We start from the raw sequence: 19,717 nt of genomic DNA, 5'->3' as shown, positions 1-19,717 counted from the left end.
GCTACTGGTTGCATTTTATATACAAACAGTTTGTACAAAATAAGACAAATACTCCAATATGCAATGTAAGTTATAGAAAAACTGCAAAAGCTAATACAATCAGTGAAATTCTCAAATGGAATCATGGACACGGCATCAACTAAACACATGAGATTAGAAATATTCAAAGAGGATGCCTTCCACCCCCCTCGCAGAACCAGGGCTTTTATTATTGACTGCAAAGGCAAAACTTGGAAATAACTCCAGGCCGCGAACACCCTGAGCTAACAAACTTGTTGCTGTGTGGAGCACGTCATCACTTGTGTGCCAAAGTCATTATCGACAGAGACACCGAAACCGGTGTGTAGGATATCTCATATGCGTACATGCTATATTTATCTGTAAAGGCGTGCCACAAGGATCAAGGAAGAAGCCACACAATTTTGATGAGGCTCCAGATAAAAGGGCTAAAATAGGAATTCATTTAGACAATACATCCATTACCTTTATGATAAATTAATTACATTTAGATAGTTTGAGTCACTATGGCATCAGAGGATCCAGGAAGTAGCCTGACTCACAAACACAAAAACACCGTCACCATCACATGGCCACACACAAACTATTTTAGTCGAACAGGAAGGTTCTATTTGAAAGTGAGTGGTGCCGAAGATTCTACAAACTACAGGAGAAGCGGGAGACATCTTATTGAAATAATACATTCTCATTAGGGTTTTTTTTTAAGCAACACGTGGGCGTGCTTGTTTAGGGTTCTGCCAGACGTCACGTGATACATTTAGCAGCTTGCCACAATGTGCGAGTGCGTGAGTTCTCATTCAGGTTAAATTTTACGTCAGTAAATTTCGCATTGACATAAAGTGTGTCACAGTTCAAGTGTGTCACACGGCCTTTACCTCATATTGAGGTGAAAGTTCAGAACAAAACGTTGACCCCCAACGGAATGAACAAAAATCAATATCATGACACACTTGATGTGACTTTTCAATCTGATATTCAGAAGCAGCTTCTAGTAGTTAAAGGACAAGTTTATCCACGGGAGTGTCATTTCATTTTAGACGTGTATCTTCCTGCTGCGTGCAAACACGTGACAGGTAAATATAGACTAGTAGCTGGCATGCGGTGCATCCGGAGCTGCAAGCGGCTCCTCAGCCTCCTTGTTGCAGCCCCCACGCCGTGCTACTGACTTTTTTTTACACTGAAGCAGAAGAAATGTGCGTTTTTTTTAAATATCCGACTCACCGCTAGTCCGTGAATGCGTCTACACTGCATTGTGACTGCTGATTGGATGAGCAAGGGAAGCTTAAGGGGGGGTCAGTTTGTTAAGTCAGCAAGACACGAAAAAGACGTCTTGTCAGTGTGCTACCCCCGCGGTAGGCTATAAATAACCATGCATACGTCCCTAAAAAGAAAAATATCGGAAGGAAATAGAGTTTAATTCTGAATGGATAAATTCCTTTGCCTTCACTGCCAGTGACGCGGGCTTACCCACCCGTGAGCTTAATATTGGGCCAGAAATGACCAAACAACAGAAAAGACATTTTCAAAGCAAGCACTCCGCTTTTTCTGAAAAGTACTCAACTGCAGATGAGCGTCAGGAAGCGATTTCGGAACTTCTAAGGAAGGTTGAACGGAGCAAAGATACTTTCAAGAAGTAGATGAATGCTCCAAACTGAACTACAGCTGCTAGCGTGGTGACTGCACTGGAGAGCGTAAGGAGGAGGAAGCCATTCACAGATGCAGAATTAAATGAAAGAATCATTCATAAAAACATCACAGCATCTATTCTACAAATTCAAAAAATAAACAAGGAAAACTGAACAAGAAGTTATTATTAATTTTTCAGAAAACGAAAGAAATGCCCCTTTTTCTTTACTGGAAGAGGAGGCAAAATGGCCTAAAGTAGGCTGCTGAGTGGGTTAGCATAACTGCTCTGCCCGGTCAGGATGAACAAAGATCAAATCAAAGTTTATTTGTTTAGCACCTTACAACATCCCAGTGGTGCCCAAGGTGCTGCACACGAGTAAAAACAAGTCATAGCAAATAAGAACAGGGTAAGATCGAATAAGATATAATAAAAACAACTCAAGCAAAATAAAAAAATACAAAAACATAAAGATAACTAGGAAAACAGACAAAAATAGGTCACATACTCCATGTATTTGTTTGTGTTAACTGAACCGCTGTACACAAAAGGGTGAAAATGTGTCAAAACATGCACCCCTACTGTATTGTCTGTGCTAACAAACACACCACATACAGGCACTGTTAGTAACTTGACTTGCTGGAGGGTTCTGTGCAGGATATCTTAGCTGTTCCCAGTATTGAGCTCTTCTGGACGGAGATGTCAGATGTTGTTCCTGGTATCTGCTGCAGCCATCTACCCAGTTTAGGGGTTACTGCCCCCAGTGCCCCGATCGCTACTGGCACCACTGTTGCCTTCACACTGCACTTTTCTGGGTATTTCGCTAGCTTTTCGTGTTCCTTCTTTGGGATGTTGCTATCACTCAGGATTGCAGGCTGGTTGGCCATCACCAGATTGTCAGTCTAGATCCGTTGCTGACAGTAAGGATGTACCAGTATCTAAAACTGAGATGTAGAAAATGTGGAAGCCAGTTGTAAAAATTGTGTCAGTCCATTTTATTTCTGTTAGCTTCAGGAAAAGACAAGAAATTCCCAACAATCTTTTAGAGGCTGCTGGCGTCGTTTATTCCAAGTCATGCAAACACATAAGGAACAGTGCGACTTGTCTTGCGGTAACCACGACTTCTGAAAAACTGATGGCAGTTGGTGAGCTGTTGTTTGGTGAATGATCAATCAGGCCTTCCCAGTAACGTCAGGACAGGTTTTGTGTTGTTGTGTACTGTGCTCAGACTCCCTTTTTCCAGTTGAACTATCCACAAACAGACCCACGTCTATAGTAGAAAAAAATGGAGAGAATGGGAAAAGAAGGGGGTTTGGAAAAAAAAATACTTTACTCACCAGTTGTGCTTCCTAATTCATGTTCAATGCTTATGGGATGGATCACGACTGCAACGCCACATGTTTTACTCTCACCCATGAAACTGGCACTGTAGGTCGTTGGCACAAGGGCAATGGTCACGAGGACCCTCCTGGTCCCAAGCCAGCATGTCCATCAACAGGTTGGGTTGATTCAGACAGTAGTCCCCTTTTCCTGGTTTGGGGTTGCACACTGGGAATAAAAGCTCTGGAGAGACAAAGGTTGGAGGATGGACAACAGAAGGTCAGGATACACGTACTTGTATAAGGGAGGACTGCAACAGTCTTAACAGGGTCTCTGCAGCAACCTCCAAATTTAAACTTTTTAAGATCATCAAGAGTGTAACTTAGGACGTGAATTTCTCTTGGAGATAAACAGAGTATCTATCTAGGACCTACACACGAATATTGCGGAAGCTGATTGGCTGCAACGTCAGGCCAGCAATGTAATTTGCATGTTGGGTCACGGTACATTCACCTTTTCAGCATGTCTTATTGCTAATTGGTTACCTCGTTGGAAGGCACAGCAGAGGTCGGGTCTGCAGTCGCTCTGACCCTGACAGATTGTTCCCTCTGTTCCCTCGGTGGCATTGATCGTACACTGGCCCCAAACACACATCTGCCTTGAGCAACACTCTTCGTCTTTTGTACAGGGCTGAGTAGAGACACACATTCAGATATGCAAACTATAACGCCAGTATTCTATACCAGGGGTCACCAACCCTCTCTTTTGCCAAACAAAGCAATCACCAAAAACGAAAGACTTCCTACCATATCAGTTGGTATGCAGGGGAGGCACCTGGAGTGATCAATCCCATACAAACAATACTTCCGTTCCCCACAGTCCTCGTCCACCATGCACTCCTGCAGCGTGAGATACAGGTGTAATCACCGATAGGGCACACAGGTGACGAGGTTGAACCTTGACTCGGAATCACACTGACAGCAGAGCGTTTTTGATGGACTGGAGTGCAAATGTGACGCGACATTGCGAGACAAAACACGCATCGTTCGAGCGGAAGCATCCACGGTAGTCCGATGTGAGCGAGCGCGGAAAAATAACGTCGCTGAGAGCAAAGAAAGAAAACTACGAGAGTCATTTACAGCACAGCGGCGTGCAAATGAGTGGTCGCTAAGGATTGCATGGATGTTGGAGCAAAACAAAAACTCCTTCACTGGCGTGACAGTTGGGAAGGAGTGCTTTTACTCAAAGGTAAACAAAAAGAGGAATTGTGTGACAAATCTGATACTTTAAGAGGATGTACTGTTAAAGAGACACTTATTCAATTGTTGCTATTTAATATGATTTTGTTCAGAGAAACCGGTGCAGTTTTATTTAACTTCAAAACAAGCCTTGTGTTCATTTCATTGTACAGCCAAACCTTTTATTATTTATGTGACATTTCCTATAAATATAATAGACCATAGTCTATTATAGAAATTATACATGAAGACTATAAATGACTATAATTTATATAATAATCATGAGGTTGAGGTATCTTTCGACGCAACTTAAGATAAGCAAATTGGTGCCTGGCAACAAAAAACGTGTTTTTAGTCAAAAAATAGCTTTGACATTGATTTCAGACATCTAATCTTTTTGGAATGCATATGAGAGGAGAAAAAAGGATTAGTGATGCGGTGCAGTTGTGCGCCACTTCAAACTTACAGTACTACTGCCACCTGCTGGTCAAATTCAATTCAGACGCGTGTCTTTTCCAAGGGAATAAGATTTGCGACAAACAAGGTCACCATAACGTCACCACAGTTGAAAGAAGAGATACCATCTTTGGCCCACGCCAAGAGGACATGCACTTTTGCAAAACATGCAACAGAATGTGATGTCAACAAAACTGACCTGTGTTCTTTGCACAACAAAGGCTCCAGCGGACGCACGTGGTCAGCTAAAAATCCACCATATGTACCTGGATGTAATAGGGATGTCCAAAGTACGGCCAAGAGGCCTTTTTAGTCCAGCAGCTCGTTTTTTTATTGGTTATGTATTTGCTTAGACACCTCTGTGATTCAATATTCATCTCTAATTTCTGTTTAACTTTGGGCGGAAGTTTGGGCTTCAGCCGACACCTTTTTTGGACAGAAATTAAACTTGTATTTGTTGTAGACCGAATATTAATGTCTGCTGAATGTCTGCGTGTTTGTAAATAATGTCACCCAAAAGCTGTCTAATAAATCTGCGATAGATTTTAAAAAATGAATATTCTCTGATTGCACATGTCAGCTTGTGCGTGTGTTTATTTATTTTTACAGCATTTCCCAGGAGGTCCTACTGAAGTAACGCAGAGACTGGAAACTATAGGCAGGGGTCACACGGTTCTCACTACCCTGCAATTATCTTAATGCGTTCCAGGCAAATACTGCTGCTTGTGCACAGTAGTCACTCACGCTCTCGTCTACAGAATATTTTCCAAATAGGACTCACAGAGGAGTGAGCTTCACGGAAAGAAGGAAACGTTATTAAAGTGAAACGTCGTCATCGCCATTGACTTTGACATTTTTATACAGTACAGTTAGTCACACTACTGGCACCGTTCCTCCCCTGATGTGTTTTTTTTTAAGCGACAAATTCTATTCATGTAACCACTTTCTTTCCATGTGCCAGGAAAAGAAGAGACGGAAGCCTCTGTTGTCAAATGGAACGCTTTAAACAGGCACAGCTCACGAAATGATGGGGATGGGAGTAGTAGCTGGATCACATGATGCTTTATAAACCAAGCAAACAAACCCGCATTTTGGGTTCAATCCAAAGGAGTAGTTCAAGACATCCTAAAATCTTAAAAAAGACAAATAAAAAAGCCTACATTTGTGTTATTTGTGTTGGTGTGATAGCTTCTTGCCTCAACAGTCAACATCTTTCTTTTTTAGTGTTGCCCTCATTTTATTTTTGTGCTGCAGGCCAAGAAAGCATGTGAAAATGTTTGGACACCCCTGTGATACACGGGGGACATGAAAGCCGAAGTCTTACATGAGCCGCACTGTTCCACTGGCTGGAGGTCTCCACAGGCAGTTGGGGGAATTCCGTCTCTCCTGTTTTGTTTGTAGTTTCCTTTAAAGACAAAAATACAAGCATTTTTAGATGTAAAATGATACCGGCGCTGCTCCGAAAACGTCGCACAACTCACCCTGTCAGTTTGATGAAGGACTTGAGCCGTCGTGGCGCTATCTGTCCCAACTTTATTAGTACCGTTGTCGTAACGATGGCGCGCATCCAAAGCACTCTCCGTTCTTATCTGAACGTTGTAACACACTTGAAATGAAGCAAGCAAGCCAGCATAAAATGGGAGAAGTCATGCTTTGAGACACTTTCTTCATCGTAGGAGCACATCATGCATGATGTGCATGATGTGCTCATGCACAAGCCGCCGTTCTGATAGCAAACGTTGGCAACCAGTCAATGGAATTCAAGATTCAAGAGAGTTTTATTGTCATGTGCATGGTAAAACAGCAGTTATACTATGCAATGAAAATCTTATTCTGTTCATTCTCCCACGAAATGGGAAACTCAATGGAGTTTAGCAACGTGTTTAGAATTGTGCTTGTAGTTTGCAGTGATGCAGGAATGCATGACATCATCTTGGTTTTAAAGCTAATAAAACAACGTAGTAGGTCAGGGGTGTCCAGACTTTTTCCACTGAGGGCCACGTACTGAAAAATCAAAGGATGGGGGGGCCGTTTGGATGTTTTATTAAAAACAATCCAAACAGCCTGCCTCTCTGCTTTGTGTTTTAGGTGACAACGCATGTTATTAGTATGATTTTGCAGCAACAGTTCAGCTTTTTTTTGCCATTTTTGCTTGTCTTTTTGGGGTTTTCTTGTGTAGTTTCACTTTGGACACCACCACAGCAATATATATCATAAAAAAAGCTCTCATGGCAAACACCCATCCCAATAAAGCATATAGTTGCATTCATACTTTTGCTGTACTGTACTTGAAAGACAACAAAGCAGGCCTAAAGTACAGAATTCGAGACTAGACCTGGTCGACCGCCTCCTCCAGGATGTGTTGGGTGTCCTCCATCAGCTCCTCCACCTCACGGAACATGTCGTTCAAGCTGACCAGACCCTGCTGGTGGCTGTCCTGAATGGTTATTGTCTGGCTCGACACGGCTGTGCCAGTCGCCCGAAGCAAACCTAGACTGAAAGAAATGGAAAGTAACACACGACAGGCGGACATCTCTGCTTGGCTTCCTGCTTGTTGTGAGTCGATGGAGCGAGAGAGAGAGAGAGAGAGAGGCGTGACGCGTCACAGCTGGATTCGTTTTATTTGGAAAGTCTGAGGAGGAGTACAAACCTGCTTTAATTGTGTAGGGAGGGCTCCTTGTTTCCATCGAAGATCTGCACAATGATTGGTGTGCTGTATATGCAGTACAGTATCTTCAACTGCAAACCCGGAGTAGATGTTCACTGGAATATGCTAGCGCGTACAGAAGCGAAACTATACCGTTCTTAAGGATATCAGCTGCATACGCTCACACACGTGTTGGGTTACGACACCGTGTTGTTGTGATACTGTTATAGTATCTAACGCCTCGGCATTAGAAGAAGGGGTCGCTATACCCAGCAGATATATACTGTATATACAGTATATATATATATACTGTATATATATATATATATATATATATATATATGTGAACACAATCATTACAACATGAACACAATCCATTACAGCAGGAGAGCCCAAACTTTTATCACCGGGGGCTGCATACTGACAAATGAAAGGATGCAGGGGCCACTTGGATATTTGACATTTTGTAAAGCAGCTCATGTTATATACAGTACAGTATATGTCAAGCACAAACCGCCTCCATTTCAAGCTTTGCGTCACAGGTGACAAAGCGTGTTATTAATATAAACTTTTTCTCTTACATTGCACTTTTTTTTCTTCCTTTTCCTTTTTTTTGACATATATTTTGACTGCGTTCTTGTGAATCTTTTTTCTCACAATATTATGACTTTATCCCACGATACTTTTCATCTTTATTGTTTGTTTCGTTTCTCAGAGTATCACAACTTCAAACAGTAGGAATAATAATCATATTTAATCAACGATATTTAAACTTTATGCTGCCAAAAATAAGATGACCACTCTTTAATGTTCACTTTGTAACAAACTTGAATGAAGCAGCGTCCACGTGGTGTTCCGTTCCCTCCCGTCCTCCCTCATCTCTGTGTTCACGGTAAAGGTGATGTTAAACGTTTATTATCTATTTCATTCCTCATGTTTATGTGTTTTGCTTCGTTTTCTGCACGAAAAACTGTGATGATTGTCCATAAAAAATGTGTTTTGTGTTCATATTTTTGGGTGTCTGGAACAGATGAATAGGACATGCATGGTTTCTTATGAGAAAAGTTGATTCGGTTATTTGTACGTTTTGTCATTTTTGTCGGATCCTTTGCAACAGATGAATGACCCTGCACTAATGAATGAGTTTTCCTCATTCAGCCTCTGTTAAAATCACTCTACCATAAAAGTTCATCTTTGTCCATCCGTCCATCCATTTTCTATACCGCTTCTCCTCTTTTAGGGTCGCGGGGGCATGCTGGAGCCTATCCCAGCTGACTTCGGGCGAGAGGCGGCGTACACCCTGGACTGGTCGCCAGCCAATGGCAGGGCACATATAGACCACCAATCATTCACACTCCCATTCATACCTATGGACAATTTAGAGTCACCAATTAACCTAACATGCATGTTTTTGGAATGTGGGAGGACCGTGCGGCCGTTCATCTTTGTAACATACATAATATCAAGGGTGCCAAAGACTTCTTTTTCAACTGTGAATGATGTGGCGCACTTCCCAGTCGTTGCACCTTCGTAGTTTTTATACAGAAGTTAAGTTGAAAAAGCTGAGATGCCATTTTTGTGATTCAAACATTTACATTTACATGAAGAGACAGCATCTGTGTCCTGCTAGAAGCGCGTTATAACATGCTGGTGTTTCCAGACCAGCGCATCGAACGGGTTCTGTTCATTTCAAATGTAAGAATCCCGGTCGACAGCATGCACATCTTTAAAAAAAAATGTTTGAAAAAACCCCCCAACAATTGCAGAAGGAGAAACGTGCCAATGCTTGGTTGTTGCAGTGTTGGTTTTTATAAGCACAGCTCCAGCATTTCTTGTGAGAAGACGACACCTGGAACACACCAGCCAAAGAGCAACATCTGGCACGTCTCAATCTGCACTCTTGTCTTCTTTACATACATTAGGAGTGATGTCGACTTAAAAGTGTCCGTAAAGCACTATGTGGGAAAACAACACTGACAACTGGAACATATTCACAGACAGTTTATTTTTGTTTAAAAGTATTTCACATCACCTTGAAGATCATTGTATTTTATTACAGCCACAGAACATTAGCAGCAGCAATAATAATAATAACTAGAATAACAACCCAGCAGTAGAAGCAGATCAATGCTGAGAAAGACCGAAAATGAAGGACAAACAAGATGGGCACCCCTTCCAGCTGCCAAATAAATAAATAAATACTAGGAAGGGATCATTAGAAATCTTGTTTTTGTTTTGTTTTCTATTTCAGTCTGTCAGATTCGCCCAGTCTGACTTTGCTCCTTACACTGTAGGACCTGAACAAAACAAGAGTATTTCAAAATGGTCGAAACATCTGCTGGCTGAGGGAGAAACTCGGAAGTGAACACAAAATAGCAAAAAGAGGAAAGCCTCACACACAGAAACAGAAACATGACGTTACATGTGGAGCTGTAATCCAATCGTAACGCGAAAAGGACGATCGTGTACGGTTGTCCATTTGGGGAAATGTGCCGCTCGAGCTCGTCTGTTCTTGCTGAGACGTATTGCTGCTGCTGTCTAGTGTCTAGTACAGGGGTGTCATACGGAAAATTAAAAGATGCAGGGCTCACTTTTAAAACATTTTGTGTATTAAAGACGCTACGCAGGTAAACATATGCTAACCTATCTGAACAAAATATTGACACATAAGCTGTTATAGGTGACATAGCAAATTAGTGTAGTATCTAAAATAAAGTGGAACTTGGGTTAGCATACGCCCCGGTTAGCATGTTTTTCGGTTAACGTCGAAAATGTGCACCAAAATTTTGCCCGTTTGCGTACATTTTCTGGTTTGCATACAATGTGTCGCGCGTCTTGTCGTGCTGCGTGCGTCCAACTGTGTTCTTTATGTATTCTTATCACAAACGTCCTTGTTAGCAGGAAGAAACAGGAAGTGGAAGTCAGCTCCGTCGCCCTTCTATGACGTCATCGGCGGTTGACTTTGTAGTTCTTAGCTAACTAACACAGTCACACCACAAGATGCTGCTTTTGGTTTTTATTGATCACAGCTGCAAAATAACCCACAGTGGAGCCAAAGAAAGTTGCCCGTGCGAGCTTTTTGACAAATAAGGTTAGAAAGACCATTGAATTCAAGAAACAACTCATAGCAAAACACGAAGGGTTTGTCCAAGTGGATCTCGATGCCTCATCGCCATCTTTGTCAACAATCACTTCTACAAAGAAGGTAAAAGTGATGTTAAATGTTCATTGAATGAATGACAGAATGAATGAATGAATTCTTTTCATTTATCCTTCATATGCATATATTTGAACGCATGCAAAATAATAAATATGTGTTTTGTGTTTAGATTTTTGGTTTTCTGGAACGCTTCAATTGAATTTACGTATCTTTTGGGAAAAATGTATTTGGTTCGAGTACGTTTTGGTGAGAGTCGGACCTTCTGCAAAGGATTAATAACGCTAACCGAGGTTCCACTGTTCCTCATTAATTTTATTTTTTACAATATGCCAATAAAAAACGAACTGTGGGCTGAAAACGGCCTCCGTGCCACACTTTGGACACCCCTGCTCTAACAGGAAGCGGCAGGCTGATAGCGTGGCTTCATCCAAATGCAACAAGCGCTGTCCACCAGCATCTGTAAAATTGTTGGTTACTACAATAAAAAAACATGTGCAAAAATGAATCAATCTGACATAAATTCGTGGGGACCACTGAGAAATTTGGATGTACTTTTATTGTCTCCATGCATTTCCTGGCCTTTCGTCATTGATTTGAACCAATCACTCCGTTTTGTTGTTTTTTGATAGTGTAAAACATTTTCAAGTTGAAGGAGAATTAGTTATATCGTACAAATGTGACAGTGGTTATCAACTGCGATCAAACAGGCGAACAAGACAATGTAAACACAAGTACAGCAACGTTCAATTGATGGATATTTGGCCAATGAACGTGCAGCTGCTGAAACGCTCAGGCAGCGGGTTTACAGTACGTAGCTTGGAGGAAATGGTTTCACTGAAGTGGTCATCGTGTTTTGCAAAGTCTTAGGGACGGGTGTACACCGCTAACGGTACGGTATGAAGTTTGAGTACAAATCAATAAGCCTGACCGCACCAACGGTGACAAGTTTTATGAACGGATCCTGGAAACAACCGTTTTTTCAATTCAGGTTCAAACCATTTCTAAAACAAGTGTTGAAAATATCGGCTGAAGCAGAGACGTGTACATGCAAAATAATCCTGAAAACAACACCAACAGAACACAAGTGACACATCAAATTTATGTAAGAATCAAATCAGTAAAGCTGAAAACTTAAAAATAAAAATAGTATGCATTAAAAACCTTTCCTTTAGATTACAGTGCAGTTTGTGTAAAACAACAAAACGACCACACACATTGCTAAAACGAAGGCAACACCGGCCCGACAATGAGGGAAGGCCAAAATCAATACAGAAAAGAGGATGATGAAGAAAATTGGTTTAAAAAGGGTTTGAATAGTAGAATGAAAAGAGACTATATACAATTCTATGTACATTATACAGGATATGAACGTTAACATGGGGCCCAAAGCTTGACCCAGAGATGGCCCGAAATCTACTTACCAAACAGAAAAGCGCATGGCACCCAATAAATAGCAAACAAAATATCTTGCAGTGGATGGCATCCAGCTTTTGCGGGTGGCACACATTAAAAAAACAAACAAAAAAATGGCGCAAATTGAGTGTATGAAGATGGAACTGTTGACTTGCCGATCGCCACATACAATGTGTCAGGGTGGTACTGGAAGTGTTGCCACACGACACGGTCAACCCGTGGAGGGAATGTTGGACAATTATGACCACGTTTGTCATCTATAACCCACATTTGTAATATATACAAGAATTGTGTCCCGAAATTATGATTAGAAATCGCCTTGAACGGTACTACCAATTTAAACAGAAGAACGAGCCGGTCGTTTGTCGTCGGCATGGACGTCAGACTACATCTTTACATCAGCAGCTCCACCGGCCTGACGTAAGACGCTGGGGTCGGCTTGATGCAACAAAAACAAGTCTGATGTTTGGCAAGTGTCCTTTTCTCCACGTCGGTCGGTTTCCCATCGGGCCAAAATACAAAGCACACAAACTCTTAGCTGGTGATGGGTCTGGTTTGGAGGTGCACGTAACACCCATGGCATAGTACAGAGAGATCCCTGTGTGAGTATCCTCTAGGTTGGCTTTGTATGTGATGTGTCCAAAAGAACAACCAAAAAGAACAGAGTCTGTGTACATCTTTACTGCCAGGATTATATCCATGAGCGTAATAGAGGCTTATAAATAAGAGGCAGTCCCAGACCACCCAGCTACTGCTATGCAAAAGTCCTATTAAATATTAATCCCAATGTACACTGGCAACAAATTAAAAAGGGAAAGATTTTGCTATTACTGTTCAGTTCTCCTACAAAGATCCCCAACTGTTTCTCAAATGTCACACACATATAAACACACAATATATGAAAGCGCAGATGCCTGGAAAAATATGTTCATTTAAGCTGGTAAAAACCTCTTTTTTTGTCTCTCTCTGTTTGTAAATGAGGAACAGGCACACTCCTACTACTCACAAAGGCAGCACCGTTCCCAAACAAAGCCGGAATAGGGACTTGAAATGAAGGGTGCGTGATTGAATTGATTGAATAGCTACATCTTCGATCGGAGTGGAGAAGAGCTGGAATGTAAGCGCTTCATCATAACATACGTGACGGATCAAAAGAGTAGGACTGTGGAAGAAACAGAGGCCACGTACTCTATGACGGGGAGGACAGTGGGTACGTAGTCAGAGAGATCAAATGGTATAACAGGTCCTTGAATGTCCTCTGATCACGTCAGCAAAAAGGGTCCATTATACATCGGCAACAGTAGGAAGGGGAGCAACAAGGTCCATAAAGCTTTCTTGGTTTGACAAAATGGGACGTTTACACTTCAAAAGTAAGCCGTTTCTCACGGTGTGATGATTGGTGTCTGGGATCCTGGTCTGATGATGGCAACAAACGCCTGGTGAACAGAACGCATCCTGTCTTTTTTCTACCGGGTGTCTGGCTTCCCGTGCCGGGTATGTGAGGCGAGTCCATCACCAGGCTTCTGTGTACCGAACATCCACATCTTTCAGGTTGGGCAGCTTGGCCTGGGAGGAAAACAACAAACACTGGAGAATGAATCAACACACTGGATGTCACACAGCTGGCCTGAGGTCACACGACTTACGTCGATGTTCTCCGATGGAGTTTGGATCAACATATAACAATAAACGTGATTGCTGTAATTATCAGATTAGATTCCGCTCCCTTTCTCAGGAAGCCTCACACACTTTAAACATGCGTAGGCATTCACCACTCATGACTGATCATGTAGGCTGATCGATGAACGCATGGAATTGCTGTCATGGTCTAGTGGTTATTTAGAAGTCTCACTGTGGTGCGTTCAAGGACTGCTGAACAAAGTGCGAAATCTCAACGCTTGACGGAAAAACATTGTCACTGAGGCAAGTCATAACCATGTAAAATGTGTGTTTTTTTGTTGTTTTACATTTGACCTGTATTATCACATATTTACAAATGATTACTGAATTAGGGGGAATGAGATGCTATATTACTACAATATTAACATGAGAAAATATTACTATTGTACTGTATATCATACAAATAATGTTGTAAATATTCTTGTATTATTGTGACTTTATTCCATTTATTCCAGATGACCAAATATACAATATATGCTATTAAAGCAATGAAATCAAGTTGCAACACATTTTGTCGTAAATGTCAATTACCTTGAGGTCTTCATAAGTGTCCGCTGTAAGCTTGGTGCTGTTCATGTTCAGACTACACAAACTCTTCATGGCTGAAACAAGCAAACACACACAATCGGTCATGTCATGGTTTGTCCATTGCTTTTGTTCACACGTTTAAAAAATGTAAAGAGTCTCACAATACATTGGTATAGGAGTAGGGGTGCAATGGTACGCCATAATCACGGTTTGGTACGTACCTCTGTTTTAAGGTAACGGTTCGGTTCATTTTTGGTACAGTGAGATTACGTAAACAGACTTTATGTTCTTTAAAATGGCACATAGACAACTGCAAACAGCTCACAGGTAATTCTCCAATAAGCACAATTTGCAAATAAAGAAATATACAAAAAAATGAAAAAAATCCAGAATATTTTACATTTTTTTAAATTAAGTACAACAATAAAGACAAGTACAAAAATAAGTTGCAAAACAGTGTGGATTCTGATTACGCTGGCCAGCCTACTGCTGCGCTAATGAAGTGTTGACGCATTAGGCAGCGAATGCTTTATTCATTCGTGTCAGTGAAGATGAAAGTGCACAAACTCCCTTAGCTTCATACTTCCAAAAGTAACACAACTGCATTCACTTTGGTCAAAAACGTGTATGCCCTTCCGAGTCAACACCTGACTACTGGTTGCCCCCTGGTTTCTATACTTTACATACATACTTTATACACGTGTATATACTACAGTATATATACTATATACTGGTTTATATGCCGGCAGTGCCCTCTACTGCACAGTCAGGACATATGAATGGGATATACTGTACAGTATGTATTTCACCAGGAAGGTGAAGTCTTCAAAAACAGGACACTTTAACAATAGGGGGGGGGGGGTTTCAAGCTCTGGCTTCTCCTTGGCACAATTGCTAGCCCTGACTCTGGCTAGCCAAAGGCTGGGCTGCATGTTTTTGTTTACGGAGTAGACAAATGACCATGATGCAAGGTAGTTCCACTTCCTGTCCCTCACTCTGTACCATACCAAAAAAATCAGTTTGTGAATACATGCACCGTTACAACCCGATACAATGGCAAGTTTTTTTCAAATTCACTTACAGCTTAGAGCCAGTAAGCCAGCATCAGTGACAGGGGTCTCACACAGGTTGAGCACCTGAAGACAGGCCAAGTGCTCCGATAACAACCGCAATCCTGCATCCCCAAACTGTGGAAAGGCGTCATACATTGGTTGGACCAGACACTTTGAGACTCTCCCATTGTGTGTTGTTGTGTCTTCGTGTGTACCTGAGTGGACCACAGGTTAAGCTGTTTAAGCGAAGGCAGCTTGATGAGCTGCTCGGCACAGGCACTGGTGACATTAGTGAAGGCCAGGCTGAGATTCTCCAAGTTCCCGAAAGAACCTGAACTCAACAGGCGAGCGAGATCCGCATCCTAAACCATAAGAGGTAAATGAGTTCATCTCAATGCATATTTTAATAGAGAAAGCGTATATCTAGCCACGTGTGCACATGACTGTTATCTCACCGTGGACTTGGAGGGAAGAGTCAAGCGGGTGGGGCCCCCTTTTCTTTGCTGAGGAGACAGAAAAAAGATGGCGTCTGTGCTCAAGGACTTGCAATAACGTTTTCAGACAGCAGATGGTGTGTGTGAGCACCTACATGCATGCAAGGAATATGCAAGGAAATGACAGATGGGTAGTTTAGAGTAGTGGACAGTCTATTGTCACTTTCTACTGTCACTTCAACAAAATTCAAGAAAAAAAACAACAATTTGATCTGATCCAAACCAAAAGACATCATCAACATCCTAACTAGCAAACAACAAGCGACCTAAAGCCTTGCGTTAAAAAACATTGTCAATCGATGGGTACATTGATTGGATACATGAGATGACACCAAATTGTAAAAATTGTGGAAATAAAATGAAAAACAAACACACACACACACCACAACAGCAAAAATGGAGAACAAATAGCAAAATCTAACGAGAAAAAGCTAAAATGATGATATTTAATTCTATATATATTTGAAGTGGAAGCTAATATCCCATTTTGAAGTCTTATGCAGCAATCTCACACACGTCTTAAGTACGTTTGACCAAGTGTAGAATCACTACAGCTTCAGTTTGGACGAGTCAGCCGTCCACTAATCACCAACGGGTTCCAACAAGCTGGACTATTGCGCGATGAAGAGCTAGCTCAAGCTAAATGGCTAATGGCTCGAGATAAAAGTGACACAAAGAGCGACAACGAGAGCGAGGGAGAGACTGACAATGTGTGTGACGAAGGAATTATGAGGCTGTTCAATCGTGATGCTGAAGAAGACAACTTGGGTGGTTTTAGTTCCCAGGAGGAGGAGGAGGAGGGCGATGAATGACTTCTCTGGTAGGCTACTGTTTAACTACACGTACTGTTCTGTTTATTCAATCAAATGTTTTGAAAAAATCTCTGTACAATTCTGACTCTCGTTCTACTTTTAACACCCCAGCACAGAGTTAAAGTGAAATATCAGTGTACCCCAGAAAGTACTGAGTTACGTGGGTTTCTGTGTGTGGAAGCGATCGTAACTCACCAGTTCTTTGAGTTCTCGCTGCCGGTCGCAGAGCTGTTCGTACATACGGAGGCCAACCTGGGTGCTCTCCAGGGTGGAGATAATCTGCAGCTGGGTGTCTTTGTTCTCTATGATGTTGTACTCCAGCATCAGACACAGAATCTGGACACACAATCACATTTTTCAAGCAGAATGAGAGTCAGAAACCTCTGCCAAGGTTAAAGTGTGAAAACTGTTAAATGAATGATTTATTTAGACCAGACCACTACCCACAACGTTTCCGCTACATGTAATGGATTGTGGCACATCAGCGCAGCAAAGTAAAAGCCAAAACACCTTAAAAATGAGTTTGTTTTTTTAAGTGAAGTAATATATTGTATGAATGTACATGTCTGCTATGTAGATACAGATAGTCTATTATTTACGCACTTACTGACTACAGTTAGTTTGAAATAACATTTCAAATATCATAAAAATATCATAAAAATGCTTTAGTTTGAAAAACAGAATTGCCTGCCTGACCTGTTGGCACTTGGCAGATAAGGAGAGGAAGAAAAGGCAGAAATAAAGGTATTTAAAGTTAATTCATGCATTTCTTGTTCAAGCCTGTACAAATGACTCTAATGGTGATAATACTACCCACAAAAACATTTAACTTTACGTTTGTGTGTTCGTCCCTCAGGTGATACGTTGAAAAATCAGCACGACCGAGCTTATATGCTTACATATTAATTTACCCTTCTTTTCTGTAAAGCACTTTGAATTAACTTGTGCTCTATAAATGAACTTGCCTCTCCTGTTTATTTCGTTCGTTGTCCTTAATGACTCTTTCCAGGTTAGAACTCCCTCAGAAAGCATAGGGTTAAATAAATGCTGCTTTTTCCTACTCCTTTTCGGACATGTAGAATTGTGCATGTGCAAACATATTAAGTTCCTTACTGTAATTCTGTAACAAACTAAACCAGAACAACTAAAGCACTAACAAACATAATAAATTGAAACATAACCCCTTACGTGTTGAATACTTAAATATACCGAAAACAACATTTCAGAATAGGATATAGAATGCAGTCAACAATGACATACCTCCACCATTGTCTGGTTCCCACGCAAGGCCAAAAGCATGCAGGGGCCCAGTTTATTCTCAGCCAAAGAGAGGAGGAATTTCTTTGTCTTATAGCAGGAGCCCATCAGGATATGCACCTGTCAAAGAAGAAGAGAAAGAAGAATGGGACGGTGATTCACAATCACAAAAGTCTGTTCGAGCGGATCCCAAGACTCACCATGCTGGCAAACAGCTCTCCATCGTCATCACAGGCCACGCCTCCTGGACTATAGAGCTGGAACCAGCCATCTTTTCCTGATCGCACACTGAGTAGACAGGAATGGACCTAGAGAAAAAGGATATTTTTTGGGACCGATGAACCTCAAGTCGGACGTGTTTAGCTTAGAATTGGTCTAAAAGCTCTGGAGCAGTGAGGAGGTTGACGCCGCTTAGAGCAAACTAACCTCCTGCCTTGGGTCCTGCGCAAACCTCTGAATGACGTATTTCAGTTCCCTAAGACAAGAGGGAAATAGCCAGTCAGAAAAAGTCATGTTGGTAAACTGAAATCAATATATGAAGCTCTGGCCATAATGTATGCAATACTTACTTGGTGAATTTGGCATGTGCAAGGGCCCTGTCAAACAAAAGGACAAAGAGACATGACACCAGTGTCTTCATGGAAACATTTTTTTATCCATCGATACATTCAGCTTCATCTGCTTTTCGTTACCTAGTGTTCCCAGGCCAGTGATGTACATATAAAATTGTTTAGTTCAAACATTTCTTTTAACCACAAGAACATGTTTAGTTTGAGCCGTTTTTTTTTTTTTTTATTACACAATAGACTATAGATATAACAGATTACAACAAACATTTTCACTATCACTGCTGGTTCTTTAATTTCAGTTGGAAATATACCACCTTCACAAATATACCACCTTCACAAAATGTTGTTTTCTGCTTACTTATGTTGAAGTAGTCCAGCCACTGTGCTTGTTAGTGTGTGCGATGATGTAATTAATTGCATCTGAGCTACAGGTTGCTGGGGAGTGTTGTTGACTTTGCTAATGACGCCTGAAGGCCAATTCGAAGGGCAACCGTGGCTCAGGTGACTAGCAGGTGAGTCCCACTGTTGGAGACAAGTCACCTGTCCTCCACTGCTTAATGAACGTCTAAATCAGACACCTCACTTGACAGGCTTCTTTCAAATATGGCTTGAGGCTGTTTCAGGCAAATTATAACAAGCTCTCTAGGGAAAGAGGAGTGAACCCTCTAGTTCACGTCCCCCAGGACACAAGGTGTGGTGAGGGACTTCACCTACGTCAGCACCCAGGCCCGCAAAGGAACCATTTAGAAAGATGTTAGCTTCCCAAGGTCCTGCAAGACTGAGAGGTAAAGACGGAAAGGAAAGTTTTTTTGAAGATGGCCAGTGCATTTGGTTACAGACTGTAATGTGGTGTTACAGTATATTGTCCATATTGAGGCCCATATTGTCCTCAACTGTGTGGAGATATGTACTTGACATACATGCATCTACAGTATGTGCAAATAGTCTAACTTGAGTGGATTTCATCATTTCGACAGTATATCCTTCTGAGAACCAACCTATTAATTTGTGCCCTCTGTTGTAGACATTTGTTATTGGTTTATATCTTTTGTCAGAGTTAAAAAGTTAGGAAAATAATAGCCCTTCTATGGATGTCAACTGTAATGGACACAAGGACAATTAGCTAAGAGCAAACTAGCTAACTAGCCTGCTAGTTTGTGGTAAATAGTTGTTTATTACTCCAGCTGTAAAAGAGTAGGAAAGCTCAGAGGAGGCAGGAAGATCATCAGATGAGCTGACTGACACACATGAACAGAAACACTGCCGTCCTCCGTGGGTCGAGACCAGCAGGTATGATAGACCTAGGCCTGTCACGATAATCAAGTCAACTAACCACTCGATAAATAAAAACGAACTTGATAATTGCATGCGTGTTTGTTTTCCTCCTCTCTCTACCCAACATGCTGGATGACCAGAGAAGTCACTCTGCGCATCTGTGTCAACACCTGG

The 19,717-nt window shown here is 41.6% G+C and overlaps 2 protein-coding genes across 4 annotated transcripts in view; both read right to left on the bottom strand.

Moving 5' to 3' along the window:
- Positions 1 to 2,622: 2,622 nt before the first annotated feature.
- On the bottom strand, positions 2,623 to 7,392 carry LOC129181520 (dickkopf-related protein 3-like). Its single transcript, XM_054776837.1, has 8 exons — positions 7,307 to 7,392; positions 6,992 to 7,203; positions 6,138 to 6,245; positions 5,981 to 6,061; positions 3,769 to 3,861; positions 3,508 to 3,652; positions 3,055 to 3,205; positions 2,623 to 2,912 (listed from the first exon to the last, which is right to left on the bottom strand). The coding sequence occupies exons 1-8, from the start codon at positions 7,341 to 7,343 to the stop codon at positions 2,891 to 2,893; spliced, it is 849 nt and encodes a 282-aa protein (XP_054632812.1). The 5' UTR covers positions 7,344 to 7,392; the 3' UTR covers positions 2,623 to 2,890.
- Positions 7,393 to 9,289: 1,897 nt separating this feature from the next.
- Positions 9,290 to 19,717, bottom strand: part of cmip (c-Maf inducing protein) — a 51,338-nt gene continuing 40,910 nt past the window's right edge. For 2 of the 3 annotated variants that reach the window (XM_054775779.1, XM_054775780.1), the window contains exons 12-21: positions 18,269 to 18,295; positions 18,126 to 18,174; positions 17,900 to 18,007; positions 17,703 to 17,819; positions 16,638 to 16,778; positions 15,592 to 15,639; positions 15,352 to 15,498; positions 15,166 to 15,271; positions 14,088 to 14,158; positions 9,290 to 13,442 (exon numbers count right to left, since the gene is read on the bottom strand). In XM_054775779.1, the coding sequence (XP_054631754.1) occupies positions 13,389 to 13,442; positions 14,088 to 14,158; positions 15,166 to 15,271; positions 15,352 to 15,498; positions 15,592 to 15,639; positions 16,638 to 16,778; positions 17,703 to 17,819; positions 17,900 to 18,007; positions 18,126 to 18,174; positions 18,269 to 18,295 (868 nt within the window). In that variant the 3' untranslated portion in view covers positions 9,290 to 13,388. The remainder of the gene's footprint in view (positions 13,443 to 14,087; positions 14,159 to 15,165; positions 15,272 to 15,351; positions 15,499 to 15,591; positions 15,640 to 16,637; positions 16,779 to 17,702; positions 17,820 to 17,899; positions 18,008 to 18,125; positions 18,175 to 18,268; positions 18,296 to 19,717) is intronic. The other variant, XR_008570361.1, reaches the window with a different exon arrangement.

The sequence above is a fragment of the Dunckerocampus dactyliophorus genome, chromosome 5 (assembly GCF_027744805.1).
Source record: "Dunckerocampus dactyliophorus isolate RoL2022-P2 chromosome 5, RoL_Ddac_1.1, whole genome shotgun sequence".
NCBI lineage: Eukaryota > Metazoa > Chordata > Actinopteri > Syngnathiformes > Syngnathidae > Dunckerocampus > Dunckerocampus dactyliophorus.
The sequence above is the reverse complement of the archived record's forward strand: the minus strand, read 5'-3'. Positions and strand labels throughout refer to the sequence as shown.